Source organism: Arachis hypogaea, chromosome 20, assembly GCF_003086295.3.
Source record: "Arachis hypogaea cultivar Tifrunner chromosome 20, arahy.Tifrunner.gnm2.J5K5, whole genome shotgun sequence".
In the NCBI taxonomy this organism is placed as follows: domain Eukaryota; kingdom Viridiplantae; phylum Streptophyta; class Magnoliopsida; order Fabales; family Fabaceae; genus Arachis; species Arachis hypogaea.
This window is the reverse complement of record NC_092055.1, coordinates 15,792,151-15,807,674: the sequence shown is the minus strand read 5'-3', so window position 1 is coordinate 15,807,674 and position 15,524 is coordinate 15,792,151. Positions and strand designations below refer to the sequence as shown.

Here is a 15,524-nt window from a genome sequence, read left to right as displayed (position 1 = left end):
ATAGTAGAGAGCATTTATTCAAGCATCACTTTAATTTCACAACATTTAGGAATAAAGAATAGAAAAAAAGAAAAAAAAGATAAAGCAAAAAGCAATGTTCTCTAGAGTATATTATCTCTCGTCTAAGTTAGGATTCATATTAAAAGAAAGTAGTTAAGAGATTTAAAGGAAAAGAATAAGTTTGATGTGTTACGATATAGATGTCCATATATCCATTCAATGTCTACTCAGCATAATCTATTCTTCCATTCAAGTACTATTGGGAAGTACAAACATTAAAGAATAAGCGGTGCATGTTTTCCAACATTTGAAAAAGTGAAACATTGCACATGTATAAATAGGGGAATAAGGCTGAGGCTTTTGTGTATAATAAAAGCAAATACTTTCTCTCTCTCTCTCTTTCTTATATGCACTACAATATATAGCACTTTTACTTTCTCTCTTCACATACTACTAATATAATATTAATATATTATCTTTATAGTAGTATAATAGTATTGGTAAATTCTGATAGTAGTATTTTTCTATTTATACTTTACTTTATTATCTTTTCCTTATTTATTCTACAACACGTTATCAGCACGAGACTCTGATCAAATTTTTAGGAAGACTCAGGTAACAAATTTTCATTATGTCGAAACTCTCTCATCTTAAATTCAATGCTCTTGATATATCTGGAAATAATTATTTATCATGGATATTAGATGCTGAAATTCATCTTAATTCAATGGATCTTGGAGATACCATTAAGGCTGAAAACAATGCATCCCAGAAGGATAAAGTCAAAGCCATGATTTTTCTTCGTCGTCATTTTGACGAAGGATTGAAAAATGAATATCTCACATTAAAAGATCCTGCAGATCTTTGGAAAGACCTTGAAGAAAGGTACAATCATGAAAAAAGGGTGATACTTCCTCAAACCCGATATGAATGGACGCACTTGCGTCTGCAGGATTTTAAATCCATAAATGAATATAATTCTGTAATGTTTCAAATCACCTCACAAATGAAATTATGTGGGTAAAAGATAACTGATCATGATATGTTAGAGAAAACTTTCTCAACCTTCCATGCCTCGAATGTGCTCATGCAGCAGCAGTATCGAGAAAAAGGATTTAAAAATATTCTGAATTAATTTCTTACCTTCTTGTTGCTGAACGCAACAATGAGTTACATTTAAAGAATTATGAAGCACGCCCAGCTGTGCTGCCCCATTTCCTTAAGTAAATGCGGCAAATTATCCCAAAAGAGGTAAATGGCAAGGTTTTAATAACAAGAAAAATTATGGAAGGAAAAGGAATTATATTCAAAAGAGAGGATCTCACCAGAAGTGGGATAAAGAAAGAAATATTGGGCAAAATAAATCAACAGAGGATAAGTGTTTCCGTTGTGGTGGAAAGGGCCATTGGTCGCGTACCTGTCGTACCCCAAGGCACCTAGTCGATCTCTATCAAGCATCTTTGAAAAAAGACGATAAAGGAAAGGAAACGAATTTTGTTTCAAATGATGCTGAAAATTTCACCACTTATTATGATGTATCTGATTTCTTTGAGGACCCTGAAGAAAATATTGGTCATTTGATCAATGATGGAATAATTTAATATGTGAGATTGTTAAGTATCTATGTAAATAAATAATGTAAAAAAGATCTTATTGTTAAGTTTTATTTTCTATGTATTTAAGTTTCAAATGTGATGTATATAAATAATGAAACATTAATGTTTATGAATTTTGAAATCATTAAATGTGTCAAGTTTTAAAATAAAATTTTAGTATATGACATTATTTTTATGTACGATGTTTCTTAGAAAAATAATTTCGATCAAGTGTTCAATTTAACTGTGCATACTATTTATTTTATTATTATTATTTGTCTTTGAAGAAAATGGCAATGATATATAATGAAGATATATGCCTTGCAGATAGTGCAAGTTCGCACACCATTCTCAAAAGTGATATATATTTTACCCATCTTGTGCCAAAAGAGGAATATGTTAATACTATTATTAGCTCAGGCAATGTGATAGAAGGCTCCGGAAGAGCTATAATTTTATTTCCTGGAGGAACAAAATTTATAATAAATAATGCACTATTATCTACTAAGTCCTTGAGGAACTTGTTGAGTTTCAAAGATATTCGCCGAAATGGATATCATGTTGAGACAATGAATGAGGAAAATCATGAGGAATTTTTGGATTGACTATTACTCTAGCGAGGGTAATTTTTTTAATATAACTTTCTTATTTGAATCATGAGTATTTATGTATCACAACTCATGATTCAAATAAGAAAGTTATATTAGAAAAATTACCCTCACTTTCATCTGGGTTATATTATACCAAGATTAGTGCAATTGAATCACATGCCACTGTAAACCAGAAGTTTACTAGCCCAAATGAATTCATAACTTGGCACGACCAATTGGGTTATCCGGGAACAACCATGATAAGGAGAATTATTGAAAATTCCCATGGACATTCACTAAAGAACTAGAAGATTCTTAAATCTAGTGAATTTTGTTGTGCTACATGTTCTCAAGGAAAGTTAATTTTAAGGCCATGAATAGTAAAGATTGGATTTGAGTCCCCTGAATTCCTAGAAAGGATTCAAGGTGATATATGTGGACCTATTCATCTATCATATGGATCTTTTAGATATTTTATGATCCTAATAGACGCATCTTTGAGATGGTCACATGTGTGCTTATTATCTTCTCGCAACCTGGCGTTTGCGAGATTACTGGCTCAAATTATTCGATTAAAAGCACAATTTTCAGAAAATCCAATCAAAGTAATTCGTCTTGATAATGCTGGTGAATTTACTTCCCAAGCTTTTGATGCTTATTGTATTGCTAATGGAATAAGTGTTGAACATCCAGTAGCTTATGTTCACACACAAAATGGGTTAGCAGAATCACTTATTAAACGCCTCCAATTAATTGCTAGACCCTTACTTATGAGAACAAATCTCCTAACCTCAGTTTGGGGGCATGCTATTTTACATGCAGCAGCGCTTATTCGTTTGAGGCCAACAAGTTACCATCAGTTCTCTCCTATGCAATTAGCTTTTGGCCAGTAGCCAAATATTTCCCATTTAAGAATATTTGGGTGTGCGATATATGTTCCCATTGCACCACCTAATCGCACCAAAATGGGACCCCAAAGAAAATTGGGGATATATGTTGGATATCATTCTCCCTCTATAGTGAGGTATCTTGAGATACAAACTGGAGATGTATTTAAAGCCCGGTTTACGGATTGTCATTTTGATGAATCAAAATTTTCAACATTAGGGGGAGAGAATAAGCTTCCTGAAAAGGAACTTAATTGGAATGCATCATTGTTGATGCATTTAGATCCTCAATCAGGGCAATGTGAACTAGAAGTTCAAAAGATTATACATTTGCAAAGAATAGCAAATGAATTGCTTGATGCATTTTCCGATACAAAGAGGATAACCAAGTCGTATATACCAGCGAAAAATGCCCCAATTCGAATTGATGTCCTAGTTGGACAAATTGCCACCGAAGCAAATACATGCCAGAAGCGTGGCAGGCCTGTCGGTTCCAAAGATAAAAATTCTCGAAAGAGAAAAGAGGTAAATACTATTCCTGTTGAAAAAGACATAGTAAAGACACTTGCAGTTGTCCAAAATTTTGATATAACGCTAGAAGACGTTCAAGTACCTGAAAATTGTGAATATGACGAGATCTCGATAAATTATGTCTTTACAGGAAAGAAATGGGACCAAAATAAGATAATTGTCAATGAAATATTTGCATATAATGTGGCATTAAATATCATGCATGAAAGTAAGGATCTTGAGCCAAGATCAGTCGAAAAATGTCGACAAAAGAATGATTGGCCAAAATGGGAAGAAGCCATGAAGGCTGAGCTAGACTCACTTGCAAAATGTGAAGTCTTTGGACTTGTAGTCTGTACACCAGAAGATGTAAAACCTGTTGGATACCGATGGGTATTTGTGAGAAAACGAAATGAGAAAAATGAAGTTGTGCGCTACAAAGCCCGACTTGTGGCACAAGGTTTTTCACAAAGGCCCGGTATAGATTATGAAGAAATATATTCTCCTGTAGTAGATGCAATAACATTGCGTTATTTGGTCAGTTTATCTGCATATCATAAACTGCATATGCATTTAATGGATGTGGTAACAACCTACTTATATGACTCATTAGATCGGGATATCTATATGAAAGTCCCTGAAGGACTAAAGATATCTAAACCATCCAATGAATATTTACAAGGGTTATACTCAGTCAAATTGCAAAGATATTTATATAGTCTAAAGCAATCTGGACGATTGTGGTATAATCGTCTTACTGAGTATCTGGCCAAAAACGAATTCAAGAATGATGATATCTGCCCCTGTGTTTTTATAAAGAAATCTGCATCTGGATTCATTATAATTGCCATGTACGTTGATGATTTAAATATCATTGGAACTCCTGAAGAGATTCCAACAATTATAAAAACTCTAAAAGAAGAGTTTGAGATGAAAGACCTTGGAAGGACTAAATTTTGTCTCGACCTGCAGATCGAGCATATAAGAAACGAGATCTTTATTCATCAAACAACATACACAGAGAAGATCTTGAAAATATTTTATATGGATAAATCACATCCCTTGAGTACCCCAATGATCGTAAGATCTTTGGATGTGGAAAAGGATCAATTCCGTCCTAAAGAAGAGAATGAAGATATCCTTGGTTCTGAAGTACCATATCTTAGTGCCATTGGAGCACTAATGTATCTTGCTAATAATACACGACTCGACATATCATTTGCTGTGAATTTATTAGCAAGTTATAGTTCCTCTCCAACTAGAAGACATTGGAACGGAATCAAACAAATCTTTTGATATCTTCATCGGACGGTTGATATGGGATTGTTTTATCCCTATGGATCCAAGTCACAACTAGTTGGCTATGCAGATGCTAGCTACTTGTCTGATCCACATAAAGGGAGATCTCAAACAAGATACCTATTCACATATGGTGGTACAACTATATCATGGAGGTCCACGAAACAGACGATAGCAGCAACCTCCTCTAATCATGTTGAAATACTAGCAATACATGAAGCTAGTCACGAGTGTTTTTGGCTCAGGAGTTTGATCTAATATATTCTGTCATCATGTGGACTGATTGATCATAAGATAGCTCCAACTATTCTGTTTGAAGATAATACAGCATGCATTGCTCAACTTAAAGGCAGATACATCAAAGGTGATAGAACAAAGCATATTTCTCCCAAATTCTTCTTCACTCATGATCTTCAAAATCAAGGGACAATTGATGTCCAACAGATCCGCTCAAGTGACAATCTGGTAGATTTATTCACAAAGTCACTCCCAAAATCCTCCTTTGAAAGATTGGTACATGAGATTGGGATGCATCGATTTCGAGACATTAAATGATGTCGACAAGAGGGGGAGACTGTACTCTTTTTTTCTTCGTCAGGTTTTTTCCCATTGGGTTTTTCTTGACAAGGTTTTTCATGAGGCAGTCCCATCACAATGGATATTGTACTCTTTTTCATTCACTAAAGTTTTTTCCCATTGGGTTTTCTTTAGTAAGGTTTTAACGAGGCATAATCATAAATGGACATCCAAGGGGGAGTGTTACGATATGGATGTCCATATATCCATTCAATGTCTACTCAACATAATCTATTCTTCCATTCAAGTACTATTGGGAAGTACAAACATTAAAGAATAAGCGGTGCATTTTTCCAATATTTGAAAAAGTGAAACATTGCACATGTATAAATAGGAGAATAAGGCTGAGGCTTTTGATACACAGCAATAATAAAAGCAAATACTTTCTCTCTCTCTTTCTTATATGCACTACAATATATAGCACTTTTACTTTCTCTCTTCACATACTATTAATATAATATTAATATATTATCTTTATAGTAGTATAATAGTATTGGTAAATTCTGATAGTAGTATTTTTCTATTTATACTTTACTTTATTATCTCTTTCTTATTTATTCTACAACATGATGAGAGATTTTGGACTTCCATTCTTTTTCTTTTTCTCTTTTTCTTCAATCAGCAAATAAACAAAATCAAAGGCCAAAATAATAGTTTTTTCAAATCTTTAAGTTCCTCATTTTTTTATGCATTTGGCCCTCTCTTTTTCATATACTTCTATTAGCATTGAAAAATGGCAACTTATATTTTTGTAAAATATTTTTTTACCTAAAATATAAATTATTTTAACACGATAAATCAAAAAAAAAATTTTATATACATAAATTATATTGATTATGATTTTTATTCATGTTTATCTTTTAAGAAATGCTCATCAAATGATATATTGACATTTAAAGTGAATGTTTTGAAAAGCAAGGATAGAAGAAATGAGTATAAACTTGATTCTAATTAAAAATTTTTTTGTAAATTATGAAAAATAAAAAAAATATTTATATATTTTGAGTAGTGATATAGTAAATAAAGTTTTTACTTTTAATTAAAAATTGCAACAAAAATATTTTTATTAATATAAAAAGTAACAATCCAAGAGAACTGAAAAAAAAAAGTAAAAAACAAGAAACAAAAATTTTCAACTCGTGCGTCGCACGAGTACTCTGCTAGTAATTATATAAATGACAACATTTTATTAGTTCTCCATCAAAATGATATCGTATTTCTAAGATGAAATCGCTTTCATTTCATATATTAACTTCAATACAGATTTCAATTCTAAATCAATTCACTTCTTAAAAGTATCAAAAGTGATACTCTAAAAATATTCTATTAAAGACGCTCTTAGACTCAATTTAAACCTAAAATGCAATTTTATTAACGACTCAAATCATTGTCTTTCATATCCATCACATGATAGAGGTATTTTGTTAAAAAAAACATCCATTACTAAAATAATTATTTTTTATTTGTATATAAATATAAATATAAATATAAATATAAATATATTTTAAGTCTTTTAATATATATTTTATAAAAATGTTTGATCTAATAATTAATTTTTTTATTTTTATTATTTCGGGATAAAATTCAAATATAGTCTTAACTCTTAAAAACTATACAATAACAATTCTAACAATTTGATGCTCCTCATTCCTCAATTCAGTATGAAATTAAAAATTAGTAAAATTAAATTGGGAAGAAAATTCAAAATAATTCCTAGCCTAACCATTTGTGCTCTCAAATGAAAAAAAAAAAACCACTGTTACAAATCATACACTAAATATTATTGATATTTATATAAAAATATAGTTATCGTTAATTATTTATTTAAATTATTTTTTTAATTGATAAAACAAAGAAATTGTATATTTAATTATTCAAAAAATATTAATATCAAAATAGTATTTATTATAAATGAATTAACCACCAAAAAACGTTTTTGAATTATTCAAATACTGAGAATAATAATTTTCACTTTTATTATGGATAAAATTAATTTTTAATAATTTAAAAATATGCACAAAATACTCATCCATTATGAGAGACTTATTTCGTTAATAAAAATATCTAATGTGACAAATAGAGAAGCATATGTGGCACTCAGTCTCTCTCTCTCAAACTCGCATTTTCTCTTTCTCATTTCTAGCATATCCCCATCTCCCATCCCAAAATTGTTAATCTTAAATTTCTAAATCTATGTCCTTTTTCTGAAATTGATAAGTGTTATGATGTGTAACCTTTTTTATTAGTTGAAGTTCACTTTATTCATAATAAACGGTAGATAATAGGACATTATATATTGCAATTGTCATTATAATGTTATTACTATATTTTTAGGGTTAAGTACAATTTTAATCTTTAAGATATAAGTTGAAAATTCTTTTTGTTCTCAATCTATTTTTTTCTATAAAATTATTTCTAAAATTTAACTTAATTTTAAAATTGTCCTTTTTATTAAAATTTTATATTTTATAACTAAATTACCCTAATTAAAAAAATTATAAAATAAAAAAAAGAAAGAAAACGGATAAGAAGGGGAAGGGGAAGGGAATCACGCGAGGGAGGGGAAAGAGAAGGTAGGAATAAGGGAAGTTTTGTCGTTCTGCTCATCCTCCTCTCGTCGGTCACTGTTGCTTCTCGCCGCTTGCTGTTGCTTCTCGCCATGCCTTGCCGCCGTCGAAGAGCTCGTGGAGAGAGAGAGAGAGAGAGAGAGAGAGAGAGAGAGAGAGAGAGAGAGAGAGAGAGAGAGAGAGAGAGAGAGAGAGAGAGAGAGAGAGAGAGAGACCTCATCGCCGTCGCGTTCCACTACTGCCACCGATGCTTCTGGTCCTTGACGCCGCTTTTAGTCCTTGTTGCCGCTACGTGTTCTCGTCGCTGGTCCTTTCTGATTCGTTCTACTTTTGCTTCTAATTTCTTCTGATTCTGCTTATGATTCTGATTTTATTGTTCATTATTTCTTCTACTTCTGATTTGATCTTTGATCTTTGTGTTTTGTTCTTCTGATTTTATTGTTGTTGTTGCTAGCCCTGTGATGAAGAAGAAGAAAAGGAAGCAAAGATGCTTATGATTCTATTTTTTGATTCTGTTTCTTATTTTGTTAATCCATTGTTCTTCTACTTCTATTTTTTCTACTTCTGATTTTGCTTCTGTTTTTACTTCTATTTTTATTTTTAATTTTGTTTTTACTTTTATTTTCAATTCTATTTATGCTTCTGTTTCTTTTATTTCCAATTCTGCTTTTATTTTTACTTCATTGTTGTTGTTGAAGAAGAAAAAAAAAGAGATGGCTTCATTGTTTTTGCTTCTGAAGTTCCAATTCATTCATTGTTGTTGCTGAGTATTTTGATGAAGAAGGAAAAGGATATAATTGTCCGAATGATGATTTTAAAATCAACTCGAACATTAGAGACGATTTTATATGGTATTTTTAAATTCAATATTCTAACTTAAATATGATTAAATATTTATAAATAACTTTTAAATAGTTTAAATACTGTGTAATTATTTTTTAGAGTAAAGTATCGTTTTTGTCCCCAACGTTTGGGGTAAGTCCCAAAGTTGTCCTTAACATTTCAATTGTCCTATTTAAGTCCCTAACGTTTTAAAATTGACTCAATGTTGTCCTGTCATTAGGGATCCGTTAACAGAATTGACGGCAGGACAAAATTGAGACGATTTTGAAACGTTAGGGACTTACATAGGACTAAAACGTTAGGGACAAAAATGATATATAAAAATAAATTTTAATTTAATTTTATCTTTTAATAATATTAATTTTTTACTGTACATAGTATTCAATTATCTTTTAATTACATCTAAATAAATTACAATTAATCACATTATTTTCATTTTAAATAAATTTATTTTTTTATAATTTTAAAGAATTTTGATACATTAGAGACAAAAGGTATAATTTATATTTTATTGTATATATATTATTTTTTTCTGCAAGTTTATATACTAGTCATTCTACAAACATTTCATGATAACTGTTACGGCCTGGCCCAAATCATTTGCGGGCCAGCCCGACCCGAGCAACACCCGACCCGAACGGTCAGGAGTAAGGCGCTCAGTTGCCAACCCAGACACGCGTCCCTGACAGCTTTGCTACAGTTGTGCGAAGGAAGCATTTAAGAAGATGGGCCTGCCCCTGCGGGGCCCACCTCTGATATGGTATATATGGGGAAGGTCCTACCCCTCCCCAGAGGTACGTCACATACCATTCATCCCTTTTTTGCCTGCACACTTTGCTGACTAGAGCATCGGAGTGTCTTTGCAGGTGACACCCCCTCCTCACACGAAGTGCTCAGGACGTCGTCTGCTCCAACCCGGTAATTTACGACAAGGCGAGACCCCCTCATCAACCAGGATTCTGATCCGAACCGTCCAGTGCCCGACCTACCGAACATTGGCGCCGTCTATGGGATCGCCTGAATGGAAGTTGTACTGGGCTCAGGAGGAGCAGGGCGAGAAGCTGGGCACATAGGGGAAGCCTCCGTGGCATCCTCCCGGGAGCGCACGAGATCCCCTCCTCGACGAACCACACGATCCCAAGAAAGACGCCCCTTCGGGGGAACTGGCGACAATAGCGCCAGAATAATGCAGGAACTACGTCACAGGATGCAGGACCTGGAGCGCTGGCTGGCAGACCGGGAACATCGCCAACAAACTCCCGAATCAAGCTACTCCCATTCCCCCCCTCCCGAGAAGCCACTCCCGACGCACAGCTAGCCCAAGATCTGAGCCCGATATCGCCAGGGAGGAAGGACGCACAAGGAAGCACTGCGACCCCATCATATATGCCAGGCGCGGGAGGAGACGCACCACAGATCGTGACCGGGAAGACGGTCGACGGGATGACGACGAAGGAAGAACAAGGAGAACGCGCGGACCAGTCATAATAGGCGCGACCCCATTTCATCGTTCTATCCTCGAAGTCCGGCTGCCAAAACACTTTGACAAGCCAACGGATATGAGGTACGACGGAACCCAAGATCCATAGGAGCACCTTACGGCCTTCGATGCCAGGATGAACCTGGAGGGAGTGGGGGACGAGGTAAGGTGCCGCACTTTCCTGGTCACCCTCGCGGGACCTGCAATACGGTGGTTTAATAGCCTCCCGCAGGGCTCGGTGGCCAAGTTTTCGGATATTAGCCACGCCTTCCTAGCCCAATTTACTACCAGAATAGCAAAGACAAAGCACCCGATAACCTGCTCGGGGTGACTCAGAGGTCTGGAGAACCGACTAGAAAATACCTAGACCGCTTCAACGATGAATGCTTGGAGATCGACGGGCTAACTGATTTTGTAGCTAGCCTGTGCTTGACAAACGGACTCCTCAACGAAGATTTCAGGAAGCATCTTACCACGAAGCCGGTGTGGATGATGCAGGAGATCCAGGTTGTAGCCAGAGAATACATCAATGATGAAGAAGTCAGTCAGTTCGTGGCTGCTAACAAACGGCAACCCTCCTACAGTCAAACCCGGCAACACGGTAGCAGAGAAGGATACAAGGAACATGCCAAAGACGGCGGTCCGAGCAAAACACCCAGGCCGTATCCTCGAGTTGGGAAGTTCACCAATTACACCCCCATCACCGTCCCCATCATAGAAGTTTACCAACAGATAGCCGAGAAGGGGATTCTGTCGAAACCCCGACCTCTGAAGGACCGAACAGGGGGAAACAAAAGTCTTTACTGTGACTATCACAAAGGCTGTGGACACAAGACACAGGACTGCTTCGACCTAAAGGACGCGCTGGAACAAGCGATCCGGGACAGAAAACTGGCTGAATTCTCCCATCTCATCAGGGAGCCAAGAAGACGAGATTGCGACTGAGAGACAGAGGACAAGACTCGCACGGTAAAACGACGTCACGACCAGAACAATAATGAACAAGGTCTCACCATAGTAAACGTTGTGAGGGCGAGAGATGCACCCCCAAGGTCAAAGTCGGCGCACAAGAAAGATGCCAAATTCCTAGCGATCTCTTCATCATCTGCACAAAACCCCAAGAGGTCGAGGTTACCACCCATCTCATTCGACCCGGAGGACCAGTGGTTTGACGAGGTCGCGGAAAGCCCCCATGGTCATCATGGCCAGAGTGGGAACCAGCCTCATCAAGCGCATCCTCATAGACACTGGTGCCGACTCAAATATCATGTTCCGCAATGTGTTTGATGCTTTGGGACTGTGGGACGCCGACCTGAAGACCCACCAGCACGGTGTCGTAGGGTTAGGCGACCACTTTATCAAGCCCAACGGCATAATCTCCCTGCCGATATTAGTAGGACACAGGCAGGGGTGAGGCTCGAAAATAGCCGAGTTCGTGGTTCTGCGCGACTCCACAGCATACAACATCATCCTAGGGAGGAAGACCATCAATGATCTCGGGGCAGTAATCAGCACAAAGATGCTGATAATGAAGTTCGTGGCTGACGACGGGTCCGTGGGATCCATAAAAGGAGATTCGGAAACGACAGTCGCCTACGACAATGCCAGTCTCTCCTTAAGGAAGAAGTCCAAGGAAGTAGCAGGAGTGTTCCTTGCCGACCTAGACGCGAAAGTCGAAGACAAGCCCAGACCCGAGCTGGAAGGGAGCTTGGAAAAGTTTAGAGTCGGCGACACGGACGAGAAGTTCACCTTCGTGAACAGAAACCTACCACACAAGCTGAAGGGGCCCCTAATGGAAATGATCAGGACCAACGACGACCTTTTTGCATGGACGCCAGCCGACATGCCGGGAATAGACCCCCAGCTCATGTCACACAACTTGGCCGTGACGGCGGAGGCCAAACCGGTAGCCTAAAGAAGGAGGAAGATGTCACAAGAGCGAGCAGAGGAGGTGGCCAAGCAGACGGCTAGCCTCCTCGAAGCAGGATTTATTCGAGAACTTGACTACTCGACATGGCTGTCGAACGTAGTTTTAGTGAAAAAGCACAATGGGAAATGGAGGATGTGCGTAGATTACTCTGATCTCAACAAAGCATGCCCCAAGAACTGCTACCCCCTGCCCAACATTGATGCACTCATCAACGCAGCGGCGGGATATCGGTACCTAAGTTTCATGGACGCCTACTCTGGCTATAACCAGATACCGATGCACTGACCTGACAAAGAAAAAACAGCGTTCATAACGCCGAAGGGGATATATTGCTACAAGGTAATGCCATTCGGCCTGAAGAACGCCGGGGCCACTTACCAAAGGCTAATGAACAAGATATTCAGTGACCTCATAGGCAGGATGGTGGAAGTCTACGTGGACGATATCCTGGCCAAGACCACTCACCCTGAGGACCTCCTAAGCGACCTGGGAAATGTGTTCGCGGCTCTCCGACGACACGGCATGAGGCTCAACTCCCTCAAATGTGCCTTTGCCATGGAGGCTGGGAAGTTCCTAGGATTTATGATAACCCAAAGGGGGTGGAAGCTAATCCTGAAAAATGCCAAGCGATACTCCAAATGAGGAGCCCGGGCTGCATCAAAGATGTTCAGAGACTGGTAGGAAGGCTCACTGCGCTATCTCGCTTCCTTGGGGAGTTGGTAGCGAAAGCCCTGCCCTTCTTCAACCTGATGAGAAAGGGGATAGCGTTTGAATGGACCCCGCGTGCGAGGAAGCATTCAATCACTTCAAAGAGATCCTTGCAACACCACCTGTACTCGGTAAGCCTGAGGTCGGAGAACCGCTCTACCTGTACCTAGCCATAACGGAAGAAGCACTGGCAGCGGCTTTGGTGCGGGAAGAAGGGAAAGCTCAACAACCGATTTACTTTGTAAGTAAAGCGCTGCAAGGTGCAGAACTGAGATACAGCAAGTTAGAGAAACTGGAACTAGCACTCCTAACCTCTTCCCGCAGGTTGCGGCAATACTTCCAAGGTCACCAGGTGGTCGTGAGAACGGACCAGGGAATTCGTCAAGTGCTCCAAAAACCTGATTTAGCGAGAAAGATGATGACCTGGGCCATTAAGCTATCTCAATATGATTTGAGATATGAACCTCGACATGCGATTAAGGCACAAGTAATGGCAGACTTCCTGGTGGAAGTAACAGGAGACCCGACTGAGGAAGCGGGCACACGGTGGAAGCTCTATGTGGACGGAGCCTCCAACCAAACGTCCGGAGGCACAGAAATCATCCTGGAAAGCCCCGCCGGGGTCATATATGAACAATCAATCAAGTTCGAGTTTCCCATATCAAACAACCAAGCGGAATATGAGGCCCTTCTGGGCAGCTTGATCTTAGCTCGGGAAGTCGGGGCTACGAGGTTGGAAGTGTGCAGCGACTCACAGGTCATTACCTCGCAAGTGAACGGAAGCTACCAAGCCAGGGACTCGCTGTTGCAAAAGTACTTGGAGAAGGTCAAAGAGCTGGCCAAACAGTTCGAAGAGGTCACAGTCCAACACGTTCCAAGGGAAAGGAACACACGGGCAGACCTCCTATCTAAGCTAGCAAGCGCGAAACCGGGAGTCGGCAACAGATCCCTCATTCAAGGAATGATAAAGGAACCGGCAGTCGCCCTCCACCTGACAAAGATAGGCCCCTCGTGGATGGACCTCATCACTGACTTCCTGGAAAATGGCAAACTCCCTGAAGACGAGAAGGAAGCTAAAGCGTTGAGAAGGGAGGCGGCCAGATATGTGATCATACAAGGCCAACTATTCAAAACGGGACTTAGCCAGCCCTTGCTGAAGTGCCTTTATCCCGACCAAACGGACTACGTACTCAGAGAAGTCCATGAGGGATGCTGTGGTCACCACATCGGGGGCAAAGCCCTAGCAAGAAAGCTCATCCGAGCTGGATATTACTGGCCGTCAATGATAGCCGACTCAAAAGAGTTCGTAAAGAAATGTGTCAAGTGCCAAGAGAACGCCAACTTCCACAGAGCGCCAGCAACTGAACTAAGCCTACTGACGTCCTCCCGACCTTTTGCACAATGGGAGTCGACCTACCGGGACCTTTCCCGGTCGGCTCGGGACAAGTCAAATACCTCATAGTCGCCGTCGACTACTACAACAAATGGATAGAGGCTGAACCACTGGAAAGCATATCCTCAGCCAATTGCCGAAAGTTCATGTGGAGGCAGGTGATAACTCGATTCGGCATTCCGGAAGTCGTCATCTTCGACAACGGGACACAGTTCACCGACAAGAAATTCGTGGAATTCTTCACCGGCCTGGGCATAAAGCAGAAATTCTCCTCAGTAGAGCACCCCAGACAAATGGTCAAGTTGAGGCCACAAACAAGGTCATCTTGCTGGGCCTCAAGAAGCGGCTGGACAGCAAAAAAGGTGCATGGGCCGACGAACTTGCCTCGGTTCTCTGGTCCTACCGAACGACCGAGCAATCGTCCACAGGGGAGACCCATTTCCGCCTGACGTACGGGGTGGACGCAATGATACCCGTAGAGATCGGTGAGTCGAACCCACGATTACTTCTGAAGGGAGTAGAGGAAGCGGTAGAAAATGACCTGGCAGATGAGGCCAGTGAGATGGCCCATTTGTCAAAAATAGCACTAAAGCAAAGAATGGCTCTGTGCTACAACACCAAAGTGCTCAAGAAGGAATTTGAGCAAAACGACCTCGTCCTACGGCACAACGATATCGGGCTACCGACCCAGGGAGAAGGCAAACTGACGGCAAACTGGAAAGGCCCCTACAGAGTCAAAGAAGTGATTGTCAAGGGCGCCTACAAACTGGAGAAGCTCGATGGAAAGGAGGTCCCGAGAACTTGGAATGCAGGTAACCTGAGAAGGTTTTACTCCTACTTCAAGCACGCCAGCCAGACGATCTAACGAGCTTAATCATTTACCTTTGTACTCGCTATGGTAATAGATTTGTTTAATTACCGACTAATGTTTACTTGTCCAAAAATTACCTCTTTATTGTCCTTTTTTTTTCTACTTACACATCACACGACAACAAGTTCCACAACGCATTAAACGGAACCACGATACGGCACCCCAGAACTGATCACCCCGGGAGCCACCTAAATTAAAGCCATAACAAACGGCTACAACGATAGCAAGGCCACGACCTGGCTTCGCCGAATTACCAATACAACGGTAAACAAACA

The 15,524-nt window shown here is 39.3% G+C and overlaps 1 protein-coding gene across 1 annotated transcript; it reads left to right on the top strand.

The window, feature by feature from the left end:
- Nucleotides 1-13,049: 13,049 nt before the first annotated feature.
- On the top strand, nucleotides 13,050-15,243 carry LOC112785508 (uncharacterized). The gene is made up of 3 exons (XM_025828970.1): nucleotides 13,050-13,531; nucleotides 13,685-14,287; nucleotides 14,508-15,243. Exons 1-3 carry the CDS (start codon nucleotides 13,050-13,052, stop codon nucleotides 15,241-15,243), a joined length of 1,821 nt encoding a protein of 606 aa, XP_025684755.1.
- The last annotated feature ends 281 nt before the right edge of the window (nucleotides 15,244-15,524 follow it).

What these genes read in the sequence shown, in the direction of transcription:
- LOC112785508 (XM_025828970.1), top strand. Translation starts at nt 13,050, where the DNA reads ATGGACCCCGCGTGCGAGGAAGCATTCAATCACTTCAAAGAGATCCTT. An exon ending in ACTGAGGAAGCGGGCACACG is followed by an intron (nt 13,532 to 13,684) that starts GTGGAAGCTCTA and finishes CCTTCTGGGCAG; the next exon opens with CTTGATCTTAGCTCGGGAAG. An exon ending in ATGATAGCCGACTCAAAAGA is followed by an intron (nt 14,288 to 14,507) that starts GTTCGTAAAGAA and finishes GCATATCCTCAG; the next exon opens with CCAATTGCCGAAAGTTCATG.